Genomic DNA, 27526 nt, shown 5'->3' on the forward strand with positions numbered 1-27526 from the left:
AATCCTTGAGTGATTTGCTGCTGTTTATTGCTTGGTTATTCCCTGGTTATTCCCAGGATAATGACCGCTGTGTATGAAAATCTTAACCGCGCTTTAATAGTAATTGCGCGATTTCCATGGGATACACCCTGTTTAAACTTCCAATTTCCCCCCGTGTGATAAACACTATACAGTAATACCTCAACATGGTATGGTAGTTAAAGCAGTGTCAAACTGCATTAACTCTGCAGTGTAAATGCAGCTCCAGTGCTGTGCCACTTATTTTTATTTCATCCTAAATTTGTGGGTATAGTATGTGCACGTTGTAAATTAATTTGCAATAAACAAAGATGGAGGTGTTTTTTTTTTAAGATATTTGACTTCATGACAGTCATAATTTGGCCCTTGAGATCAATCTAGCACAAATGCCAGAGCCAACACTAATTGCCCAAATGGAAATCCTATAATATTTTGCTTGAATGCTACTAACAGGGCAACTCCTGCCAATAAACAATCACTTCCACCTGTCTTCTAGAAAAGAGGACAGTCTCATTCCCTCTCCACAGTTGTCTTAGCAAGCAGAAATATAGAAGCCGCTAGAAGATGCAGCAGCAGCTGGGATAGAGAAGGGCCAAAACACACTGCAGAAATAATCCATTTTGAGACCACTTTAACTGGCTGGCTAAATGCTAGGGAATTCTGGGAACTGTAGTATTGGAGCTTTTTGCACTTTTTTTGCAGCTCAGATCTGACGTGACTGTGGGTCCAACAATGCGAATTCAAGTGATAACATGATGTGTTATCACACGCGATTCCTTTCTATGGGGGCTCCTTCCCTGGCGCTTCCACAGTGATTCCAAAGTGACCCCCTCATTTTGGTGAAATCGGTAACAAGCGAATTCACAGAAATCGCTTCCAAGCTCACTTCGCTTTCACTCCGAATTGGTCTGGTGTGGAACACAACTTTGCTTCTGCTCTGGTACACCACCGCAAACCCAAGTTGGGTTGCAAATTTCCCATGATGCAGTGCTGCAATTTTCCACCATTTCCTTTCGGTGGTCCTTTCACTTTCAGGGCAACTTTCAGGGCAACTAATTTTTTTGGAGTGTGTGTGTGTGTGTGCATGAATGTGAATATACAGATATGTATGCCTATTTATCTATGTATCTATATGTGTGTGTGTTGAAATGGAAGGGAAAATAAAAAGGGGGGATGTACCACTTTCCCTTTAGTCAGCTCATGTTGTTCAAATGTATCAAAAGAGATACTTTTCATGCTGGGAGCTGCAGTCTTCAGCAGTCCTGCAACTACAACTATATCCTTTGCCAGCTACCCTGTTCAATGTTGTTTCCCAATGGTCAGGACTCTGTAATAAGGCTTCACTTTGGTTTCTTAGTATTTTCAAGTTTAAATACAGAAATAACAAATTTGGGGTTCTAGAGGAATCAGTCTACCTTCTGTCTGTCTCAGAGATACTGATCTAGCCATCCCTCTTTATCTCTATGCTGTGTAGGTACTGAAGTTAGTAAAGCAGTGGTCCCCATACTGTGTGTTTTAAGGAATTTGGGACTTCAGCTCCCAGAAGCCTCAGGTATGCTGGCCAGTAGTCTGGGATTTTAGGAGCTGAAGTCCAAAATCCCTTAAAGAGCACAGCTTGTGGACCACTGTTTTAAAGGAATATATTATTGTCTTTTACTACTGATTGTCTGCAATCAGGAAGGGTTTCTGGTTTCTACTTTCAGTAGCACCTTTAAGATTAACTTAAAGACGTTGGTAGCTTGAGCTTTCCTAGACATGAGCCTACTTCCTCAGATGAATGTTTGCAAACATGCATCTGAAGAAGTAGGCTCAAATCTTGGAAAACTCATAGTACCAACATTTTTCTTTCAGGCGTTCTGAAACAGGATGACCAAATGTCCTCTTTTCCAGGACATGACCTACATTTCAACCTTCTGTCCAGTTCTAAGAAGCATGAATTTACATTTTTATATGAGTAGTTATAACTTGTATTTTGGAATGCCTTCCATTTTTCTTGAACATCCTCTATTTTATGGCGACTTGACCTCCTTTGTGGTTGGGACATTTAGTCACCCTGGTCTTAAAGGTGCTACAAGATCCCATTGCATACTGATTTTCCGGACTAAAATGTCTTTTGAGTAGAATTCGGGCTTATGCAGTGAAGTAAATTTGTGTCTTGGCATTAGATTCAGGGAAGGGAACAAGAATGTATGGTTGTCTCCAGAGAGCACTAGCCTCAGAAACTAAGCCAAAAAAAATGAATAATGAGATTACTTGGGGTAATTTTTGCCAATATATAGACAGGGGTAGATAGTTGATGGCATTCTGTTAGGTATGCCCTGAAAAGAAATTGGAATACATTGCTGTTACAAACACTTACTTTATTAGGGAATTAAGTCACTACAGCTCTGTGGCATCTCTGTGTTCAGAAGCAACATGTCACTTACTACTAGCAGCTGGGTAGCAATGACAGGATACAGGTGTTGCCTTAATAACTTGCTTGTAGGCTTCTTGGAAGGCAGAATTTGGAACTTTCAAAATTAGAATGCTGCCATTTTACACTTAAAACAGAATAGCAGAAAAGCAGCAGATTCATCCTTTTTTAAAAACCTGGAAAATGCAAAGGTCTTTGCCTGGTGCTGAAAAGATAATAACAACTCAGGCACCAGGCAAGCCTCCCTGGGAAGAGCATTCCATTAATTAGCAATCTGCCTGCAGGGTGGGATCTAAAACTAGATGTTCTCTTGAGGGTGGGATGTGTGCCAAAAAAGGAAGCAGTCTGATTTTAGGCAAAGTGAAAATTTGAGTTTCCAGTGGAATTGGCAAAAATGGGGGTTATATAGGTTTGTGGTGTGTGTTTGAATGCACTGTAACCCTTCCAGCTTTGAAAATAATGCAGGCCTAGCAGTTGTGTTGCCTGCTTAAGTGGTGTGCTTGCAGATTTGGAAATAAAACAGAAATTTGCAAAAACCTTCAAAGACCTCAGTTCACTCTTCTTCTCTGTTGCCTTCTCTCATATCACAAGAAAACAGAATTTAGAACAAACCTATGAAATATTCTAGCCCTTGGGAAAGTGAACTGAAACATCTTTTGGGGTGGGCAACATCTAGGTTGGCGGGGTTGATGATGATGTGTGTATGTTTTGCTGCTTTGCAGGTGGAGAAGGGTTTTGGCTTTCCGTTGCTAAGAGGACCGAAGGAGGTTGGCAGCTCCAGCCGTGCGTCAGGCCAGTAGTCCCTTTGCTGGCTGCCTTGGCATTATGCCCTGGCTGTCTGTGTCAATAGCGCAGCCAGTGACTCAGGAGGTTGCAAAGCTCCGTGACGGGAACAGGGATGAATGGAACCCTACAGCCAAGGTGGGGGGCAGAGAGGAGTGGAAGAAGAAGCATGGTTCAGACAGACTGGGTAGGAAGAAGTACAGCTAGGAACTAGCTAGCTGCAATGTTGGACTTCATCCGCAACCCAGTGAGGCATATTTCTAAGTCAGCATGCATCGGCTTGTGCTGTTAACATAAGACAGGAGGTATTGTAGCTTCATGCTGACTAAAGTTTGCCCAAGCAATCCATATAAGTGAATAAGGGCCAGGCCAAGGTATTTGTGTCTAGGGTGAAAACCCAGGTCCCACCCTTTCTCCCATTGCATGTTTGTAGGTCACAGCTGTGGGTCCAGTGGGAAGATTTTTTTATGTAAGTCTGGGAACTGTAGTTTGTTGTGGCACAAGAGCTCACTGACAGAGAAGGCTAAATGTCTCACAAAACTATAGTACCCAGAATTCCCTAGAATTGAGCCAGGGTGTTTAAAATGTTCTCAAACTGGATTATTTCTGCAGTGTGTTTTGGACCTCTGATTAAACTGAAATCTGTTTTTCTCCTGGTTAATTTCAGTAGGGTTTTGTTCATGAACACTTTGGAGATTGTAGGATTCTGTATAACAGGTCAGATCTCCCTGTTTTCCACTACTATACCATAGCCACCTTGAATCCTATTATTGGGGAAAAGACGGGATATACTGTATATGAAATTGATAATGATGATGATCAAAATATACCATATGTTTCAACTGTCTCAACTTCTTAGGGACAGTACCTTGCTGTTTAGTTCTGCTTCCAAGTAAATCACTGTCCTTATTTGGTCCCAGTTTCTACCAGTTACTAGAAGAGCTTTCCCAAGAATGCTGGCAGGGTATATGGAAGTTGTCTCATCTGGAAGTTATGAAGTTGGGGAAGGCTGGCTTAGACTAGACCTAATTGTTTTACCAAAGGCAATCTGCACTCCTCTTTGACTGGCAATATATATTGCCCTCTTCAAAAAGTGGAAATGGGATCATTCTGCTGAGTTAGACCCTGGACCTCTGGATTCACTGTCTAGACCTTCTGGAATGATGGGTTTCTATCTTAGATAGGATTTTTAATATTTTTAGCACTTATTGTTACATATTTAATTTTTCAGTATTCATTTTTCTTCCAGAGTCTCAAGAAATTAAATTTTAGTGTGAGTAATGGGTGGCTGTGCAGAATTGCTAAGCTGTTGCCCTTGGCACAGGCCAGCATTTCACAACTAATTGGGGCTGATGCATGTATTGAACTGTTGATAACCTACTGTGGTGATGATAAAGTTTTGTTTCATAATATATATTTAACCAATAGGGCAAAACATGCCCCTGACTTTTCAAATCGGTGGAAGACAGGAAATTTGCAAAGTAAATGTATATGGTATAAAGTAAGCCTAATACAGCATTTACCAGTGTTAAAGAATAAGGTGTGGAGGGGCTTTAGAAGCATCTTGCGTATGAGATTTGACATGTTCTACTTTCTGTCTTGATTATAATTCTCAGAATCCCCCAGACAGCATAGCCAATGGCCATGCTAGCTAGAGAATTGGGGAAATCGTTGTTATGTGCTTTCAAGTCACTTCAGATTTATGGAGACCCTAAGGCAGTGATGGCGAACCTATGGCATGCGTGCCAGAGGTGGCACTCAGAGCCCTCTCTGTGGGCACATGTGCTGTCGCCTCAGGACAGAGTTTGCCAGAGTTTGTTACTAGAAAGCCAGAGGGACATGGCACTTTGCAGTAAATAAGTGGGTTTTGGGTTGCACTTTGGGCACTCGGCCTCTAAAAGGTTCACCATCACTGCCCTAAGGCAACACTGATGTTTATCACACGGAGGTTTTTGGAGCTTTTTGCCATTCAGATCCGACGTGATTGCAGGTCCAACTATGTGAATTCACATCATAACATGAGTGTGTTATCAGACGTGATTCCTTTCTATGGGAGCTCCTTCCATGGCGCTTCTGAGTGATTCCAAAGTGACTCCTCATTTTGATGAATTTGGAGACAAGCGAATTCACCAAAATCTGCTTCTAAGCTCACTTCGAATTGATCTGGTGTGGAAGATCACTCTGATTCACCCCCCTTGGCCCCCTGCATCCTGCTCCTTCATCCCCCTCCTCCTCCTTCATGCCATCTCGTACTCTCTGCCAACTTGCCACCCATCCCAACATCCCCTGCCTGCTCCTTCATCCCGATCCTGGGCCCAGTGACCCCCCTGCAACCTATCCCATCATCCCCTGCCTGCTCCTGCATCCCAATCCTGGCCCCTGTGACCCCTGCAATCTATCCCATCATCCCCTGACTGCTCCTTCACCCCATCCTGGCTCCAGTGACTCCCTGCCACCTATCCCATCATCCCCTGCCTGCTCCTACACCCCAATCTGCCCCACACTGCCACCCAGCCCATCATCCCCTGACTGCTCCTTCAACCTGATGAAGGATGACAGCTAAGGAGGGGAAGGAGGACAGTGTCCAGAGCCCCATTGAGCATGTGCAAGGGTGCTGATTCAAATTGTTGAACCCTCAAAGTATGTTCTGGTGTGGTAATACAATGTGCACTCACCATGCTTTGCTTGAATCTGCATCACGTGACTTGCCTGGAATCGAACTGACTCCGCTTTCCCCTTGATTTGGAAGGGCAACGGAAGGGCAACCAGGTGTGGTAAAACATCACGTTTTAACGTGAATTCGCATTGCTAGACAGGAGTGACTCCAGATCTGGTGTGAAAAAACATAATGTTTCACGTTGCTAGAATAGGAGTGACTGTAGATCTGAGCTGCAAACCCCCCACGTGTGATAAGGCCCACTATCATGGGGTTTTCTTGGCAATTTTTTTCAGTGGGTTTGCCATTGTCTTCCTCTGTGGCTGAGAGAGTGACTTGCCTAATGTCACCCAGGGAGTTTCCATGGCTGAGCTAAGATTTGCACCCTGGTCTCCAGAGTCATAGCCCAGCACCCAAACCACTAACTACATCATGCCGGCTCCTATATAGGAAATATAGTCCTTCAAAAGTAACATTTTGAAGCTCTGGCATTTCTGTTTGCTCACTTCTTTTAAAATGCAGTAAGCCAGTCTAGCAATGTCTGGGAGTCCTCTTGCTCACTGTGTGGAGTGGATCTTGGTCTTCACCCCCAAAGTCCTGTCTTAATAGCACTATTTTTGAAAAGCAGAAGGGTATGTCATGCCCTCTGCATCAGCTGCCTGAGGCTCACAGTCACAGACCTTCTTGTTGCATAAACAGAGAGGAAACTTCCTTCCAATGTCTAACTGCAATCCCTCTGCATAAATTGTGCATATTTGGCGCCAAGCCTTGCATGCTGCTCTTTCATTTTCAGGAAATGATTCCTGGCAAGTTGAGAAGCATGACATGTTTTCTCTCAGCAGTGAGGCCTTCCTGCCAACTGGGTTGACCAAGAGGCTGGAATCCACAGTCTTTTGGCACACTCAAAATCTTCATCTTATCTCTGCTGTATCCTTCTCACTCTAGCCTGTGACAATGACAGATTTAAAGATCACCAGATGTGAAACCAAAAGATCCAGGAAAGGATGAAGGCATACTTATTTGAACTGGTTTATGATCTGAAAAAGGCCACTGTGATTCAGACCTGTTGCACAACCATTTTAAGTGCAATTTCACAATCCTGGAAGCTGAAATGCTGGACATTTATGTTTTTAAAGGATATACGGTATATGGGATTAATTTACTATAGGACTAAAATGTATGCAATTTAGCAGCCACATGTGTTCCCAAGGCTACATTTGCAATCCCAATTACCCTCAAATATTTATTTCAGTGAAAAGGGGAGAATCACACCTGCAGAAGTCTCCTGTGGGAAGAGGAATTCTAAAACAAGGCAGCTCTTTGTCCCATATTTTGTGTTTCACAAACTAAATTTAAAAACAAGAACACAAAAGTGACTTTCCTATCACTTCTGGTTTCATCAGGAAGGCCTGGTGTGGCCCTGTAGGGTCCAGGGTATGGATACAGGGAAATACCCCCAAGCAAGCCCAGGTTGTCTACTTCTGAATTATTACAAATATATGCAGAAACCCCCTTTTCAAAAAAGATCTCACGCTGAAGATGAGAATTAATAGATCAGTGGGCTGAGTATGAGTCATGGAGGCAGAGGTTTGCTGGCATCTGGGAATTAACAAGAAGAATTTGGCTATGTCTCTTACCGAAGGAAGTGGAACCTGGGAATAAATGTATTTATTTAGGAATGTTAAGTGTAAACATGTCTAGGCAGAAAACTGATGAAAGGTCTTGTAGACTAGTGGCCTTTGAGAACTTGCCTGAAAGGCTGCAATACACAGACTATTCCATATTTTTTGTTCTTATGGCCACCATGATGTATGCTACCTTCCCAACTGAAGGATTTTTATTTCTTAAAAAATGCTATGTTAATAGCTTTTTATTTGTTTTCACTTGCAGCCCTTTCCATTACATATCATGTCATCCTCTAAGAAAAAGGATACCGGATTAGAAATCTGGAGAAGAAAGCATCAGTCCAAGTAAGTGGAAATCAGAAAAGGGACAGTGCAAAAAGTGCGTGTACAAATGTGCATGAGGGCAGGATAGGTTGTAAGACATAGAACAGAAAGGAATGTTTATGAATGTTTGTGATTAGTAAGTAATTTCAGTGGAGGACTAACTTGTAGTAGGCCCTGTGAGCAGTCCCAAACTGGGTCATTGACATATTTTCTGATCCTAGTCATTGTTCTCTCCTCACAGCTATGGTTTAACAGTTGAGCAGGCTGGAAAGGAGGAAACAGGTTCAAGAGATGGAGATCACTGAACTTTAGAATAGTTTATTCATCATTCATTTCATTATTGTCACTGCCAGTCCACCAGGTGGGTGGGGAGAGTGGACCACAAGACCCAGAAAAAGATTTGGCAAGGATGTGGCGCTCTAACTTGGACAGTGGGCATGCTTTGCATGCAGAGAGATCCAGAACATGTTGTAAATGTGGATTTTAATATGTTGTGAGCCGCTTTGGTTGTCTAGTTACAGAAAAGTGGGATACAAATAAAAGTATTATTATTATTATTTATTAGAACACCATCTTCATTAAGCTAATTCTCAGATGTTTATCAACTTTAAAACCAGTCTGTCCTGTTAAATAGGCTATTCTGAACCAAAGTTCTCATAGCAATTCTCAATAGGAAATAAAACATTCAGAACTCAGTAGGAAGAAAACAAAGGACAACAGAAGGGTAATATTGCATAAATGCACAAATTACAGAAAGTAAAACAGCTTGAAGCAGGATAAATCTGCTTTCTATTGTTTGAGGATTATGGTTACACGCTAATTTCAATGAAAGGTCACCCTAAGAAGAGGGCCAGAAGAAAATTAACTTATAGTGAACTTGATTTTTTTTAAAGTTGCTTCATCATTTGCAAATGCAAACCTCTTAAATCTTTAAGTACAGAGGATGCAATAGTGAAGACAATTGTTTTGTTTTGTTGGTTTCACCTATACTAAATGATGGAATTTATGTCCTGTACTAACCCATCTCCATAGAGTACAGTGGACCCTTGTCATACGCTGGGGTTTGGTTCCAAGATCTCCCGTGTATAACAAAATCCGTGTATGCTCAAGTCCCATTACATATAATGAAATAGCAAAATGGTGTCCCTTATAAAAAATGGAAAATCAAGGTAAATTTATACTTTTTTGGAACATTTTCAAACCATCTATGCTTAAATCCGTGTATAAAAAATCCGTGTATAAGAAGGGCCAACTGTATTTAAAACCTGTTGCATTCAGAATTAACAGTAAAAAGTGGCTGGTATCCTACTGATTATGCTCCAATTCAAGTAGATCCATTGGCCCTTATCAGATGAGTGTGGAACTGGGGGTCTTCTGCACTGGGCGATTCGAATTCGCGTTATTTCGCAAAGTACTGTCATACCTGGGAGTCCTTCCGCATTGGCATGATTCAAATTGGCCAATCTGCATTCGCGCGAAGTGCATTCAGTGCAGAATGTTTTGTCACACCGGTGCTCAACATGAGGATTGGCCGATTCGTATCGGCCCCCTCGCACATGCTCAGTGGCCTGCATGGTTGCGACCTTAAACGCTTCCAGGGGAAAGGGGAGGTCAGCAATGACAGCCCGGTAACAGCTGGAGAGCCAGCTCATGCACATTAACAATCGCGATACAACGTACCCTCTCTACATTCCTCTCTGTTTCCTCTCTACATTCCTGCTTGGTTTAACGTTACCATGACCTTCCCTGCAACAAATTAGCATGCCCGGTTCTACGTGTGTGTGTGTGAGTGTGTGAGTATGTATTCTGGGGGGGGGAGAGCAGTTCCAGCGGCTGTCAAAGAGGCTGGATGGCCATCTAGTAAATGGGGATGCTTTGATTAAGAGTTCCTCCTCCTCCTCCTGGCTTGGGCCGCCGTTCAAAGGCCTCCTCCTCCTCCTCCCGCTTGAGAGCAGCTAGCCGGCCCCAGCCGGGAGGAGAGGAGGAGCTGCTGGAACCGGATCCAGCCCCCCGCGCCTCTTCCCTGCCTGGGATGCAGCCAGGGATGCCTCTCGCAGCCGGGAGGAGGAGGAGGAGGCGCTGGAACCCCGCGATTCCAGCGCCCCCCGCGCCTCTTCCCTGCTGGAGCAGCCGGGATGCCTCTCAAGCCGGGAGGAGGAGGAGAGGCTGCTGACCGCGATTCCAGCGGCCCCCCGCCTCTTCCCTGCCTGGGATGAGCCAGGGATGCCTCTCAAGCCGGAGGAGGAGGAGGAGGCCGCTGGACCCCCCCCCCCCCCGCTTCCTGGAACCGGCAAGAGAAAGACCCCCGGAAGTAAAAATTGGAATCTGGGGGTCCTTGCGATGGAATTCAGGACTGGGAGTCACAGAAAACCAGACCCATTCGCACTGAGATCGAACAGAGCCCCAATCCAGGATATCGCCAATCCCCTTATCAGCGCACTGGCCAACACGCTCCAAAAAGAGGAGCCAGTACGCATTCAGTTCGGCAGCTCGAGCATTCACGTGAGTGCGGATTGGGCCATTCGAATGCTGGTATGATGGTATTGTGCGAAATAACGCGAATTCGAACCACCCAGTGCACAAAACCCCCAGTTCCACACTCATCTGATAAGGGCTTTTGACTCAATTGTTGAATGGTTCTCAATACATAGGTAAACTTCATAGATTTAATGGATATGTATGAGTTGCGATTAACCATAGGATCTAGGCCTATGATTTTCTGCTAGGTGAATTGAACCACAGCTGGCATATTCCCTTTTCCTTGACCCCCCCCCCCCCCCCGGAGAAAATCAGAAGAGACAATAACAGTTTCTTGTGATGTCCTAACTCAAGGCACTGGCATATTTAAACTCTTGTAGCGAACAAGCCACAGTCTAAAATCTCATTTTTTCCTCACTACTGGTGGGCAAGTTTAGCAGTCTCAGAGGGCAGATTTTTGCTTCCAAATCAGCCCTTGAAATAGGGAATAAAAGAAGGGGGGAATTGAAGAGGAATTAAAAAATTGAAGTGACAGGACATCTGCTGCTTGTTTTGTATTTTTGGTTATTCCTCCTTCCCTTTTTTAGCTTGAAGAATCCCTTGACCTATGCAAATCTGAACTAAGCTAACTGCTCTTGGAGACCTGCAAGGATTTATTTATTTTTTTCTATCTGGAATTTTTCATAATGGAAGGCACAAAAAGATCTTGGGGGCTGACTCCCTGCGATTTCCCCAAATGTGGAAAACTCAGCTGGATAATTTGTACACTATAACTCTGTACACTTTATATACTATACCTTGTATAAATAAGCATCAGTACCCTGAGTTTGGATGCCACAAGAGCTGTGACTTGTTTCAAATCAGAAACAGGACCACTTCTGCTATTGGGCATAATGAGATAGGCACCCCAAGCAGCAGATTTTGGATATCATGAAAGAGTAGTAAATGGTTGTTGTTGTTGTTAACTGCTCCGACTCATAGTGACCATGTGGATGAGACATCTGCAGGACCCCCTGTCCTCCACTGCTCTGTATAGGCACTGTGACATCTCCGATTGAGTCTATCTGGTGTATAGTCTTCCTCTCTTTCTACTGCCCTCTATCTTTCCTAGCATTAGAAAATTAATTTTTTTAAATGATTCTTGCCTTCTCATGATGTGGCCAAAGTATGACAGCCTTAGTTTGATCATCTTGGCTTCCAGAGAAATTTCTGGCTTTATCTGCCAAGGACCCACTTGTTTGTCTTTTTGGCTATCCATGGTATCCTCAACGCTTCTCCAGCATCACATCTCAAATTAGTTGAATTTCTGTTTATCTGCTTTTGCTTTCTTCACTGTCCAGCTCTCACATTTGTACATTGATTCTAATGTTAGTGTTCAGTTGTATATCTTTACTCTTTAAGATCTTGTCTAGTTCCTTTATAGCTGCCCTTCCCATTCCCAGTCTTCCTTAGATTTCCTGACAGCAATCTCCATTCTGATCAATGTTTGATCCAAGGTATGGGAACTCTTTAACTGTTTCAATTTCCTCATTGTCTAGGTTGAATTTATGTAGTTCTTCTGTAGTCATTATGTTTATTTTCTTTATGTTCAGTATTAAGCCTACTGCTGCATATTTTTCTTTTACCTTTCTTAGCAAAGTTCCAAAATCTGGGATGTTTTCCTCTTACAGTATGTTGTCATCTGCATAGCTTAGATTGGTTATGTTTCTTCCTCCTATCTTCACCCCTGCTTCTTTGGAGTCTAAACCTGCTCTTCTTATGATATTGTCTGCATACAAGTTAAACAAATAGGGTGATAAAATGTAGAGAAGCATAGTTAGACAAAGGCACATTTCTGCTACTCTACTAATTTAAAGCTAGACCCTAACAGGCTTGGCTTTGACATTTTTAATATTTAATATATTTTTTTCCTTATCAAAGGCTGAAGCCTTAGCAAACTTAAATTACCCTACAATTTTCACACATGACACCCTCCCTCTTTGTTCTGTCAAGGGCTGCTGTCCACATGCTCAACTGCACACAAATTATGCAACCAGTGACCTTTCACCCCCACCCCAATTTCACAGGCAAATGAGCCCTGGATGTATCATTAATGGAGGTGTCCTTTTTGTTTATCCCAGCAGGGGGCAGTGCCTCATTCTTTCGTGCAGCAAGAATTCATCCAAAGTAGGAACACATTTGTCAACCAGAGGACATGATCGCACACGCACACAGCCTGGCAGCGCATAGCAGCAGCACATATCCCATAGTACACAAGGAGAAAACCTTCTTGGATGAGTCTGAACAAGCGTAGACCTATGCCACCTCTCAAGCTTTCCTATGTCTCTGACCCGGGGCAAGGTGATAGCTCTGGCGGCATTACTGGGGTTCTACATGAATTCTGAGAGATAGCAATTGGTTATTATAACTATGTGTAGGACAAGGATGTGGGCATGAGCTAGAATTAGATGGGCTGCCTTACTTGAGATTCATGGCAGTGGATTCCATATTTGTATAATCCTCTGTGTTCAAAAATCCTCACAGACATAAAAAGTATCAGAGCATTGAGAAAGAGTTAAATCTAGCTCTTTTCCTTGCTCTATTGCAGACCTGCACAACATACAGACTGGAGGCTGCATGTGGCCCGCCAAAGGATTTTGGGCAGCCCATGAGGATGTGAACAATTCCAAGGCTCCTCTACCATTCATCCTTCTCCTGAGGAGAGTGCCATGGAGAACAAAGGTTCCTGGACCACCTGGCTTTCTCCTAAGGAAAAGGATGACTGGAGAAGGAGGACAGCCAAACACCCTGCAAGGCTCCTCTGTTATATGGCTTTCTATCGAAGAGAAGGATGAGTGGTGGTGGAGGAAGAAGAAGATGGGCAAACACTTGCTTTGCAAGGTTCCTCTTTTTCACGGCTTTCTCCTGAGAAGGCCGGGCAGCAGAGGAGAAAGAGGGGCAAACACTTGCCCCTCAAGGTTCCTCCGTCAGTCAGCCCTCTCATGAGGAGATGTCTGGGCAGAGGAGGAGAAAGACAGGCAAGTCTCCTCTGCTGCTCAGCTTCCTCCTGAGGAGAGGGCTGGGCAGGAAGATGGAATTAATAATTAATAATTAATTAATATTCAATTAAAACCTGTCTCCGGCCCAAAGGAGTTTAGCCTGTTTTAATTTTGGCCCCATCCTACTGCCAAGTTGTGCAGGTTTGCTCTATTGGCTTTATACCTGCAAATAATTTTTTGACATAGGAAGACTTTCAAAAATATGGTCAGTCGTCTGACACATGAAGCAACCCAGCCTATTCTTCCTCCTCCTCACTTGACCTCCTTATTCTGCCATGTCTGTAGAGGTGAATGGGCCAAATCCTTGTTCCTTTCTGCCAGCTAGACTCATTACATACATTCTGTCCTTCCCTTTTGTGACTAGAGCAGCAACCAGCTGGTGTCACAGAAGTAGCCAACTGATCTTTTTTTAAAATCCATTTTTATTTGTATTCCTTCCATGTTCCAAAGGAGACTGTATTTTTTTCTTCTTATCACAACCTTGTGAGTTAGGTTAAGCTGAAAGTAATGAACTTCTTGGTTGAGTAGCAGATTTGAATGTTTTTCCACAGTGTAAATCCAACTGTTAAACCATATTGTCTGTTTTACTGATGTCAAGATAAACACTTGTATACCAAACTGGAATCAGATTCACTGTCCTACCAAGTGGCTTCCAAATGTTCACTAGGAATTATCTGCATGCTTCAAATCTTTTTACCCCTAAGGGCTAGAAACTTGCTTATTTTTATTTTAAACTAAGATGCTCAGAAGTGCTCTCTGCATTGATGCCACTGACAAATGCACAGATCTCCTGGCTGTAACCACTCTTTGTGGTTACTGTATTGTGTCTTGACAATACAGGTATATCTCAATTAACAAAGTATATGTGTTCCTGGACATTACTTCTTTAATAGAAAATTTGGTACCAGAGGCAGAAATAAAAAAGAATAGGGATAGGTTCCTAATACCACAAAAAAGAAAGGCAGTTCAACATACGGTTCAGTAAACATTTTATTCAAAACTGCATTCACATGTGAAATGAAACAATCAGGTCAGGTAAGCCTTACATAAGTAAAGAAAATATATTGAATCTGGTAGCGATCACTTGAAAGTTTCTTCCAAAATGTGTCCAAGGATGACTTTTTATTTCACCAGCACTCACTTTCAGCATTTTGGTGGTGGTAGATATTTGCTTTTTTATCATGCTGGCCGGAGTTGGTGAGACAGGCTTATCTGGTTTACCCTTTTCTCTTTGTGTTGCTGTTCCCACTTGTTCAGTAAGGGATTCTGGAGGCGTCTGTTGTCCACCTTCCCTGTTGTAGGTAGATACACATGGTTACAGTAGGACTGGATATAGAGTTAAGAATTAAGCCTCTTTCCTGGCTTAAATTTTGTGGATTGCATTGTTTATTGCAGAGCTGTTGCTGCAACCAGGCAACACAAGTCTGTGGTTCTGCAGCCATCCTTTACCATTTCCCCCATGCTGGTACTGCTAAAAAACACACCTTCCAGCTAGACAGAAGAGGGAATGGGGATGGGCAGTTGTAAAGAAGAATTTGTAAAAAGGAACTCCTTTGTCAAAGATGTTGTTAACCGAGGTAGGGCTGCATATGCAGTGCTGATGAGACTTAGCAGGCTAGCTACCTTTCCCCTGTATTGCTGTTAAGTTAATAAGGCACAAAATAGTTTACAGTGTAACAGCAGGAGTTGTGTATATTGTGCCTCAGGCCACCTCTCCTGCATGTGACATTAAAATATTTCCTCCTAAAATAACTTCTGAGAAACAGGAAAGCCACAAATCACTTTTAAAAAATTGTAACTGTAATGATAATCAGCTACTTGCAACCATCCTGCCTGGCTGGAGGATTCTGGAAGTTGTAGTCCCAACTTTCCTGAGCTTTAATTTGAACAGTAACTGCAACTATAGTTTTTTGTGGGTTTTTTGGGCTATGTAACTGCAACTGTTTTTAAAGGTACTTTCCAAGCTCTGCTCATTGCTCTCTGCTATTTCTGATCAGTAAAAATACACCCTGATATTATCAGGATACCACACAGTTGACAGCTGGTTTACCATTCAAGTCCACAGTCTAGAACAGATGTCGTCTCCATCAAGTGAATGAGCTAGCCCAGAACATCTGTTTCTGTGGAGCTGCCTTGTGTGTAGTAGTATTACAAATTTGTTTAAGACATCCTCATAAGGAGAGAAAAAACTTCAACAAATGTCTGGAAAAGCTGCCTTTCCCTATGCATCCACTGAAGACCATTTTGTCTGGTTTAGTTAACCTGGATTAGTTAACCTACTTTGTACATCCATTTCTACTAACCATCAGGTTACTTATAGTAGGGGTTGAGATACCTGTGATCCTTTTCACACATAGTGCTACCAAATCAGGTGATCTGATTTTTTCCTTCCATACACACACCTCTTTACATTTATCCCTGATGAAAATCATTTAATTAGTTTTGACCCAGTTCTCCAATCCTGAATCCTGTCATTGTGAATCCTGATTCTGTTTTCTGAGATTTTTGCCACCATTCCCGTTTGGTGTCATCTGCAGATCTGATGAGCATCCTTTCTATTCCTTCTCCAGGTGTTTTATAAAGATATAGAGCAGCAATTGTCACTTCTTTCCAGAATACCAAGGAACCACCGAGGAGCATTATTTGGCTTCAGACTGTCAACCAGCTACAAATCCATGGAAAAATAATATCATTTAGTCTGCATTTCCCCAGCTTGTCTATGAGAATATCACGGGGAGCCTGTCGAATGACTTGTTGTTGTTGTTATTGTGTGCTTTTAATTCCATTTCCAACATATAGCATATTCCTACCCCTTTCCTTTCAGTCCATGTTTATGCTTCAGGTGGAGATGCGTGAGATGCATTCCTCTCTTAAAGTTTATCAAAGGGGAAAACTTTGAGTAGCTGCAGGATGCCTTTTGGTTGATAAGTCTAGGAGCTGTCCATTTGGAAGCACCTGCCATAAACGGCTGGGTTCTTCATACCCCTTCCTTTCAGTCCACGTTTATGCTTCAGGTGGAGATGCTGAGCTGCATTACTCTCTTTAAACATGGTGCACCATGCATATAAACACACCCTTCCTATATAGCTGTAAGTAATCTAGTGCAAACTCTGGATGTATGATCTATTTCCCAAACTTTCTACCTTTAACGATCCTTTCCTTCATAGACATGTTTAGCAAAAGAAAACTGTGTACCTAGGAGGGGATGCTGAGGCCTAGAACAATCCACTCTGATTCATACAGGGCCTTCACAAGGTGTTTTGGCCGTCACTGCTGCTGTGTGTCAATAGAGTGAGTGACGCAACACACTCAAACACCTCCTTTTCTACAACTGCTGATAGCAGATGAATATGGCTGAAATTGGAAAAAGCATTCCAGGGAAGCTTGTCTGCAACTGATTTCTCAAGCATTTCTCAAATTGGTCCCTTCCAGATGTGGCCACAAATGGCATAACAATGACACTCATTGTGACAATCTGTACATTGCTTCCCTAAGGAGGGACCAAAAATGCAGGTAGCTGTGTTGATCAGTGTGTGTTTGTTATACACACCACTCACACCGACCCCAGGCTTCCCAAGAATCTATTTTCTCAGAACCAAGCAGAAAACACTTTCTCCCAAGCAACAGCAAAAATTACAGCTAAACACAAAGGTAACAGGAAAGCTTAAGTGGGGAAGACAGGTCACATTTCCCCCCTTTTCCTAATCAAAGTCCATCACTCTGGCCCTCTGCACCCTGGCTTCAGTACACCACTAATGGGTAGGCAGGGCTGCAGATGAGGGGAGTTGGAAGTCCAATACATGGGAGTGCAGTAGGTTGGAAAAGACAGCTTTGATTTGTTGCATGCATAACAACCATAACTAATAATGCATGGCAAAAGCAGACATTTGTTTTCCTAGCCTATGCTTGTGGGTGAAAGGGGAAATCATGATGACATGGGGAATTCTAAGGACAGAACCAACATGGTGGGCAAAAGGTCACACCCCTGTATTGTGGGTTAATTTGTCCAGAGTAACTGCCACTCTGTCATTTGTAACTAAAAATTTCTCATAACATTACATGTTAAAGGAATTAGCCATTCCTTATTCTTTTCCCTTTTAATCACTTGATTCTGAGGTCAAGAAAAAAAATCTTAAAAGAGGAGATGGGAAAAACAGCAAAGCATCCTCTAATGCAGCTTTATATTGAAGCATGTTCCTGGTTGTCTTGGGCCACAAGGAGTGGCATGTAGTGAAGTGTCCTTTCCTTCCCAACCTCCTAGAAGACTAGTGAATTTTTTTTGCAGGCCTAGTAAATGTGTTTAGAAGGAGGCTGTACCACCTTAAAGAATAAATGCATTTCTTACAGCCTGTGTTTTCATATTGTTGTTAACTACCATCAAGTCAACTTTGACTTATGGTTACCTTATGAATGAATAATCTCCAGCTTGCTCTAACCTCTTATTCAGGTTTCTTATTCTATACCAGCTGAACTGAAATTGTTCTGTAGCCACTGAGGTCAACCAAAATGATGAAAGGTCTGGAAACCATGTCCTATGAGAAACGACTTACAGAGCTGGGGATGTTTAGCCTGGAGAAGAGAAGGTTAAGAGGTGACATGATAGCCCTGTTTAGATATTTGAGGGGATGTCAGATTGAGGATGGAGCAAGTTTGTTTTCTGCTGCTCCGGAGACTAGGAAATGGAGCAGTGGATTCAAACTACAGGAAAAGAGATTCCACCTCAATGTTAGGAAGAACTTCCTGAGGGTCAGAGCTGTTTGACAGTAGAATACACTGCCTTGGAGCATAGTGGAGTCTCCTTCTTTAAATGTTTTTAAACAGAGGCTGGATAGCCAAGAGTTGGAGGGGTTTTGATTGTGCATGGCAGGGGCTTGGATTGCTTGGCCTTTGTGGTCTCTTTCAACTCTGATTTTATGCTCTTGGGCTGCATCCACACTGGAGAGATAACCCAGTTTGGCACCGCTTTAACTGCCCTGGCTCAAGGTTATGGAATTTTGGGAGTTCAAACTCCAACTTCCAGAATTCCATAACCTTAAGCCAGGGCAGTTAAAGCAGTGCCAAACTGGGTTATCTCTTCAGTGTGGATGCAGCCTCAGAATACCCTTCCTCCCCACTCCCTCCCCTAGAAGTAAATAAATCTGTGCAGTTGTGTGGTTGTGAAAGACTATGGCAAAGAATGTAATCTTAAATGAGTTCCCTGAGAGGGAGCAGTGATTCCAGGGGAAATTAATGCCAGATCCAGGCAATGGAATCTTATGGGTGTTGCACCTGCCACCATCCCTTGCATAGGTTGCTCCCCTTCTCTGTGTCAGGGACTACAACTCCCATGGCACTTTGGGTGGGAGGGGGGCCCAGTGAGCATGCCCAGCCTCAGGGTTCTGCTTCCCCCCCCCTCCTCCTCTCCCTGCCTCCCTCTCCTGCATCCTCCCACCCTGCTCTGCTGCATCAGCACCAGCCTCTCTCCATCCTTAGAGCATCTTCCTCCTCCCAGCTTGGCTGAGCAGAGAAGCTCTGTTGTATCCATTTACTGCAATTGCCAGTAACCTCCCCCCTCTCTCCCCCACCCCCCAGCCTTCACCTACTTCTCCATCGCCACCTCAAAGAAGAGGGGCCCTTGCCAGCTGCCCTGTCTCTCTGCTGTGCCACAGAGGGAGGGTGGGGAAGAAAACCCACTGAGGACCAGCAGTCTCGCAAGGAAGCGCAATGAAGGATCGTACCCAGGAGCTGAGAAGTGTAAGATGCCATTTCTCTCTCTTTTCCTCTCCACCTGGGTGGTTGGGGCGGGGGGGGGGGGCTTTCCCACCTCTTTCCATCCATAGAAGGTGGGGAGATTACCACTATCTTTCCAATTTTTTTTTCAGTATTCCTCTCTCTATCTGCTAATTTTGATTTTTTTTAAAAAATTAATCCATCTCTAATAGGTAAGGACAGGGATAGAGAATTGTGGAAGGGTTGGGGAAGGAAGCAAAGGGTTTTGATTGTGAGCTAAAGTGCTACTGGGATTAGTAGATGAGGATGCCTCCAGTTTCCAAAATGGGGGATAGTAGGACTTGGTTTGGGGAGAGGGCTCATCTCTCTGTAGCCAAGGAAAGGCAAGTGATGGTACCATTTTTTGGGTGGTGGGGATCTTTCCAGAGATCAGTGTTACATCTCTGTAGCTGGATGTGATGGTGGAGGGAGAATTTCAGTAGATCTCTCCAGGGTCCTTAAGTGGGGGGGGGGGGGGGAAGATTTGGGGAGAACAAACATGCTAAGGTAGGTTTGGATTTTGATAGGTAAGACTGAAATCTTTACTTCTAAACCCCTTCCTCAAGTCAATATGTGTCTGTAGAAATGGGAGGGGGCTGTTGATTTTTATAGGTCACCCAAACCTTCCCTTCTCAAAGCAGGAATTGAATTGGTGACAAAGGATAAATTCTGAAATCATCAAATACTGTATTTCAGGTAGTATGTAAGGGGGGGGGGACTTTGTCCCTCCTCTCCCTTTCATCACTTTGTTGGGAGAAGGATGGATACATTTTCCCTCCTCTTCCTCTTTGTTGGGGGGGGGGGCAGGAATGGCTGAAGGTTGAGTCCAAATGGATCTGATGGATTTTGTCTGAAGGGAAGAGAGTGTGTGGGGGAGGTGAGGGGAGAGAGAGTCATATATCCTACTATGTTAATGCTATTTTCTGATTAGCATAAAGGGATGAAAGTGATGTTACAGAGGAGACCAAGGAGGAAACCATTTCCAAGATCCTCCCCCCCCACTGCTATTTTATAAGATAGCTCCTTCCATATGAACCTCTGTGCCCCTGTCTGCTCCCCCCTCCCACCCTCTTTCTGGTTTGCTGAGATAGGATGTGACTCTCATTTCTATTTAAGCCTGGAGACACACTGCAAATCTTTGGCTCCAGTGCCTTCTCTCCAGTTTCCCCCTCCCTTGACCATGGAGTCATTCATATAAATCTGTTTGCAGTCTGTACGTAAAGCAGTGAGAAATGACAGGTTGGTGGGAGGTAGGCAATGTGGGGTGACCAAATGGGAGGGATCCACTTGTTTGGAGCCATCTCCTGCTTTGTAGATCTCAAGTTGAGACTACAGTATTAAGTGATTTTTCATTTGTATGAGTAAAATCAAGTCACTTTTCACCAATATGACATTTTTTGACAGTTATGCTGCTGTTAGACCTTATGATCTATCCAGTTTCAACTTGTGTATGCTTTTCTGTGCAATCTTTTGTTTGAACATTAGAAAATACGTGCTTTTGAATGTGAGTGCATGTGTGCCGTGTGAGAGAGCCGTCTGTTTATCTGTGCACCTGCTTGCCTGTGTCTGTATAGGGAAGAGAATTATGTTGTCCACTTATTTCTCTCTGTGTTTTCAGCATAGACTCATTTCAACAAAACAAATATGTTTTTGGCAGTGGTTGGGAGTCGGGGGGGGGGGAGATGTGCACTGTTACTGGTACTATTTTCCCCAAATTATTTTGGCTTTATTTTCTGTTTATATGCATTTACAGGGTGGGCTTGCTTAGTGGTGAAAAAAACTATGCAGAATAAATATGTGACAGTGCTGTCCAGGGATTGAGGGATCAGAAAAAACAACACTCTCTCCAAATGATTCAGTTGCAACTCTGGTGAAATAATTCAGTGACCTTTCCCAGAATTGGATGGTACTTCCCTCCCCCCTTTGAGTTTTGCCTTTCTCATTTAAGTGTATGTGTGTGTGAGAGAGAGAGAGAGACAGAGAAGAAAAGAGAGAGATGGTTAATATTCACCATTTGTTATATACTACCATCTGCAGATACAAGAGAGTTGAGCTATTCGTCCCTTCTTCCTTATTTTTGTAAAGTGTATGTGTGTGGACAGTTTCAGATTGAATGCAGCGACAATAAAGGCATTGTAATATGTGTGTGTATGTGTCTATGTATACTGTGTGTGTATGTGTATAAATATATAGATATATGTATGCAGCTCCTCCCCTCTCCTTTCTCCCTCCCCTTTATTCTGCATGGATTAAAAAAAACAGACAGAATATTGTTGATATGCATACAGACTCCAGTTCTGGGAATATCTTTCATGGATGCTTATATTGGGTGGCAGTGGTGTGATCCACCTCGAACCTGCGGAAGGCAAATTTTAAAAAAACACAACCCAAATAAAACCTTTCTCTCCTTACCCCCCACAAAGAAATTTTCTCTTTGCTAGCGGGCAGAGAATGGGTTCCAACATTTCTGCCTATCCTTCTGGCCGGGCAAGAGAAAATGGCATTTGCTTTATCGTTGGCGCATTGTGCATTGGAGGGGGGGGTTATGATGGAGGAGATGGTTTTGCTGCAGGAGCCAAAGGCTGTGTGTATGTCTCTCTCTCTCCCCCCTCTCTCTCTTCTCCTTTCTCCCCCTTTCCTTCAACCCCCCCTTCGCAGTGTTGTTCATGTTGGTAGCTGAATGCAGTAGAATAGAAAGCATGCACAAGCACTTATAGAGAAAGAGACAGAGAGATATGTGTGTGGGGGAAGAAAGAACAGTTATAAAAACATGTGTGTTGGCAGAAAGGAGGGGGGCTGGTAATACCAAATGTGGTGGCAGTCAATCTAGTGAAGGGTGGGAGAGGAAAATGCACCCCTAAGGCAGTCAGGAGAATGCGTGAGCTTGCAGAATCCTACAGTCCTCAGTCATATTACTCAGCCCCTGAAAGTAGAGGAAAGATTCCTTTGCAAGGTTGATAAACCAGAGGAAACGCGGCCCCCCTGTTGCAAAGTCTGTTTCTTTCTCTGGGCTGTTTCTGTCCACCTCCACCCTGGCCTCTGTAGGGGTCCAAAGCTTAAGCAAAGTGCATCCAATAGATAAGATGAATTGGTACTAAATTTCTCCCTTCCCCACATTGTGCCCTAAACAATAAAAAGAGAAAAGGAGAAGGGAAGGCTCTTCAATACTTCTGAAAAGACACTAATGTCCAGGTTTTGGAGAATCTCCAAGGAAAGGGGTTTCCACAATTGTGGAGTAGCCACAGGTTCATTGCAGTAGGCTTGATTGCAGTGGATCAGAAGCAACAGTTGTTCTGGGGAGGAAGAGACTCTCTTACACACACACCAGATTAAGCCTGCTTTGAGATCCCAAGGGACCCATAAAACAGTCACCCCTTGCAGCTCCCCCCTGGTTTCTAGCTCTTCATTAAGCGTCAGTAGTGTTTGAGGAGCAATGCAGAGCATTGACCAGATTGGAGAGGTTCAGGAATTGAAATGTGAGGAGCGAGGCTCAGGTGAAGAGAATCAGGTAACAGGTAGAGATGTACGTAAGCTGAGATTTTGTTGAAGGTCTTGAAGAGGGACTTGAAGGAGGAGATGGGGCATGGTGTTTTGGAGCTTGGCAGAAAGAAGGAAACAAAGCAGGGCCATACTGCAGAAGAAAGTGTATAAAATTTTTAAAAAGTAAGGGATGTAAAGGAGACAGATGGGCAAAAGAGATAGAATAAAATGAATATTGATTCATTTTTCTGTTATCTGAGAAACATGTACCTTACTTTTCTTTACTAAACATAAATTTGAAGAAATTTACAATTAAAAAAAGCATAAGAACAACCCCCTCCCAATAGTAAAGACAATAAAAAGATTTAAATCCCAGGTCAATAGTGGCAAGCACAATTCCAGGAGTGATAACAGTAAAAAAAAAAGTGCTGCAGTATTATAGAATCAGACAAGCCAAATACATTTCGAATAGGAGACACCCCCCCCACTGCCCACGGTGTTTGAGGGAGTAATGTTAGATCTCACTGGGGAGAGCATTTTACAATGCTGGCATTACTACTGAGAAGGCTCTGTCTCTGAAAGCTCTGCCCACCTGGTCCCCTAGTTTCACAGGTACCCACAGCAAGGTCTTGGATGTAGAATTAAGTGTACACATAAGTAGATACAACAGTAGACAGCCCTTAATATACGCTGGTCTCAACCCAGTAGGAACTTAGATATTAAAACCAGAACCTTCAGTTTAATCAGAAATAGCCAGACAGTGCTGCCTGAAGAAAATCAGACTAATATGTTCTACCCAGCCAGCTCCATCCAATAATCTAGCAGAAGCATTGTGCGATAATTGAAGTTTCCATGTTTTTAAAGAACAGCTCCTTGTAGAGGTTGATGACAGTTGTCTAGCCTGGAGGTTACCAGAACATGTATGTGCAAGGGCCAACTTATCTAGGAAGAATTCAGAGATATAACTGTGTTAGTCTGGAATATTATTCAGGGGGATCTTATATCAGCATTGAGAGTTCTTTCACACAATTAGGAGATTACTACACACGGCTTTTAAACCACAATTAGAACACCCCAAAAAGAGGCTCTGGCAATACTTATTGAACAATGTTGGCTTTACTTGTAGCCTGAATCTCCCAAGCATGATTATGGTGTCCCTTTTCATTGATGGGAAAACCCATCAGTGAGCTCACAATCACACTAATCCCCAGTTATAAAATGTCGCTGCCAGGGTAGTTGTGTTATTGGCAGTCGCATAGTGTTAGTGTCCCCTGTCTCCTCCCCCGCCACCTTGCTATTTCCAAGTAGCCTGATTACCTTTATTTCCCCCCATTTTAAAAAAAAATCCTTCAATCACAGTAGCAGAGCTCCAGAATTGCAAGAAAAAGTAAAAATAAAAATAAATAAAAATATAATACCCCCTCCCCCCCAAGGCATGCTGGATAGGGCATAGGACAGGGAAATGGGCTTAAGGGGGAGTCAGGAAGAAAGTGTGATGGTGGCGGCAGCCTCAGTCACATGATTGCGCAAATGTGTGGCAATGGCTATTATACAAACAGGTACAATTCCGTTTTCATTGACAACACGACAGTGGCAAGAACAGGCCTTGTGCAGTAAAAGGTACTCAAAGATGCTACAAGATCCATTTGCATACTTACCTAGGAAGAGTCATAGCTGGCTCACCATCTGAATATGGTGACAAGCCCTCATTGCTTAGTTCAGATGGTAGGGAGGGCTATCTGCAGGCTGGTACCTCCCCCTTTGGCCATGTATGATTTTTTGATGAACTTTTGTCTAAGAACAATTAAATGCCTATTAATTCCTACTTGTCTGTAAAAAAAGGTCACCCCCAAATTAAAAATAATGGAATACACGATTTTTCCATAGAAACAACATAGTAGCCTATGTATTTATCACATAACAAACATGTACTGTTGTACTACAAATATTTAAACATTAAACCTGTACAAAAACCAACGTTTTTTCAGTACTTATTACTTAAGATGAACTGTAGTTGCAGTTTGTCCTTGTCTTTGCAAACCTCTTTCTGTGCACTGATTACTTCTTGGTATTTCTATAACTGATGGCTCCTGTTTCCAGTGATTTGTCAGTGTTTGCAGAGCTTTATTGTAAGGTGTCAGTACTGCAGACAAGTTTTCAAAATCACTTTCATTATATATTTGATCTGTGAGCCAATAATCTGCCCACTCATACGAAATAAATCTGCAAACTTTCTGCAAAATAGGTATTGTTGATGATATTGAAATAAACACCAGGATAGCAAGAATTGCTCTTGAATTCCACCTGGCATTATTGATGTTCAGGATTTTGTGAAAGTTGATGAAAGGAAAATTACCTTTTTCTTCATAGAATCGGAAAACCCGTGTTACATGAAACAAAAACTTCATATCGTCTCCCCATCCTGATATATCTATGATTTTATCTGTACCAATAACAAACTGTTAATAAAATAAAATAGTTCTATAAATGTATAAACTGTAAAATTATGAATAACTGAATATAATTACGTATATTGTATACTTGTATAGCCACTTATACAATACATACTACACTACATAATATACCTAGTATGCACTAATACTGTGATATGAATTTTTGATTTGAGAGTGACCTTTTTAAAAAACTTAGGGGAATCAACACTTTTTAATTTGTTTTTAAGCAAAAGTTCATCGATTTATGATACAGGAAATATTTTTTTAAAAGTTCAACTTTCGTATGTCTAGGTCACTGGTAGATTTTCAAAGTCAAAGAAATTTAATGTCCATTTGCAATTCAAAGAAGATATTTCCTTGGAATCAGCATGTCTCCTTCCTTTGTGAAGCCACCCTCCTATATAGGTAGAGAACATTGAATTTCTCAAGAGGTCTTCATGTTTTGCATCAGAAAAACTTTAGGTGGTGTAGAGACAAAGCATGCCAATCAGTTCCAATATAAGAAAAAAATGTTTTACCTTTGTTGGAGGCAGAAGCCTCAGATGGCAAGGTCCCAGTGCACTGGCTCTTTCCATATGATTTCCCTGTGACAGCTGTGTTGGCCATATAGCAAATCCAATAACAGCCAAACAATTATACCTTTATTGGGCCAATCAAAATGCACAATTACATGTTGCAAGCTTTCAAAGTCACACTACAGCAAGTGAATTTTAGGGGGGAATGCATGATATGTAGGAAAAGGCACATTTTTTGGGGGGGGATGTACAATTCAAATGTAATTTTAGCACAGTTTTAGCAAAAACACATGGAAAACTCGACAAGAACAGACTTGGAATGAAAGATGCAAAACTGATATGGATTAGAGATAAACTGTTTTGTACAGTGCTCCCTCGGGTTACGAAATTAATTCGTTCCGCCGCGGCATTCGTAACCCAATGCATTTCGCAAGCTGAAAAGGGCTTTCCGTTAGCGCTGGCAAGCCGCGCGTTTGAATTTCGCGCCGAAAAAAAATTCGTAACCCGAAAAAACCTTCGTATCCCGGAACAGTTTTTTCCAATGGAACTTTTTCGTATCCCGGAAATTTCGTAACGCAATCAATTCGTATCCCGGGGTACCACTGTACCTTGCTTCTAGGAGGCAAGCTCCAGTGGATCTTGCATCTTAAATAAACCTGTCCAGGATTCCACTCTAAAGGGTGCTTCTTTAATATAAACTTAAAACAGATTGGTGGATCATTGGGAGGTGCCATTTTTAAAGGGTCAACAGTGTGTTCTTCTAAAATTACACCTTCCAGAGTCCCTTGAGGCCAAGAAGGGGAAACATCATGCTGGTCAAGCTAATTGGTAAAGCCATTTCAATATGGAATGTAGATGTGTCTGATCCATGCCCCAGATTAGTTGTTAATTTGTGGAATTTCTTACCAACGGATAAAAAATGCAAACAGACGGGTTGCAAGAAAGTCCTATAGTGCTGCCTGCTTGTTTTTGCTGAAGAAGGAAGATGAAGAGAGCTCAGTAATGTAAAGCAAAGCAAAACACTCTTTATATGTTAGATATCTAGTTATAGGTTACTGAAATTGGAAAGAAGATGGTTTTATAAGGAATGGTACATACAGGTGACCTCCCAAGAATCACTGATTGATGGATGTGGAACATCTTCTACTAGTGAGAAATGTTACATCAGAGACAGGAGCCTAGAAAGGGTCACTTTGAGGAAGGAAGCTGCATCCTTCCTCTGGGAGCCCCATTCCCTAACCCCAAATTGTGGAACACTAGCTGATCTTTGGATGGGAAAGGAAATACTGTGTAGTATTTCTTTTGCATTCTAGGCTTGAGCTAGGCAGGTTCTGAGGTTAAATCCTAGTGAGCCCCATCTGTAGTTAAATCCTGAGAAGAGTTTTTATTTATCTATGGTACGGGACAGATCGCCCGAAAGGGGCGGCCTGCTGGCAGCCTAATATCCTCTGAAGGGAAGCCGCAGCCACCAAACTGCATGAAAAACAGCCTGGAAAAACTGGGTTCTTTTTGTGCTGCAGGGCCGACATGTGGATGCCGCACAGCGCTTATGTAACAATGGCAGTGCCCATGTACATGGGGCGCTGCCATTGTTACAGCACTGGACTGTGTTAGGGTTAGGGACCGTGCGGTTACCGCACGGTCCCTAACCCTAAATTGGTGCCAGCACGGCATGTTTGCGTGGTCTGTACCACACCATAGTCACCATTACAGCTTTACAAATGACTGTACAAAATGTGTGGTCCAACTAATGTTGTTTACTTGCTGTTTGAATACAGTTAACTAAATAGTTTATGGTGAACTGTTGATTTACAGGACATGATCTGTACTTTACATGAGTGACCAACAGTCTCGTGGCTCTTTCAAGTCTGATTCAGTGCCCTGTCTGTACTATCCATGCATAGAGCCAGTGCACTGGTTTTGATGTAACATTTGAGACCATATTTTACAATAATGAGAATTTGGCTTGAGCACAGCTTCCTCTTCTTCTTCTGC

The 27526-nt window shown here is 42.8% G+C and overlaps 2 protein-coding genes across 2 annotated transcripts in view; one reads left to right on the forward strand and one right to left on the reverse strand.

The window, feature by feature from the left end:
• The window catches only part of PRSS8 (serine protease 8), a 687619-nt gene that overhangs the window by 268425 nt on the left and 391668 nt on the right, over positions 1-27526 (reverse strand). The gene's annotated exons all lie outside the window — the stretch shown is intronic.
• The window catches only part of STX1B (syntaxin 1B), a 60640-nt gene continuing 51865 nt past the window's right edge, over positions 18752-27526 (forward strand). The window contains exon 1 of the mRNA XM_042472895.1: positions 18752-19068. Within this exon, the coding sequence (XP_042328829.1) occupies positions 19039-19068 (30 nt within the window). The 5' untranslated portion in view covers positions 18752-19038. The remainder of the gene's footprint in view (positions 19069-27526) is intronic.

The sequence above is a fragment of the Sceloporus undulatus genome, chromosome 6 (genome assembly GCF_019175285.1).
Source record: "Sceloporus undulatus isolate JIND9_A2432 ecotype Alabama chromosome 6, SceUnd_v1.1, whole genome shotgun sequence".
Lineage (NCBI taxonomy): Eukaryota > Metazoa > Chordata > Lepidosauria > Squamata > Phrynosomatidae > Sceloporus > Sceloporus undulatus.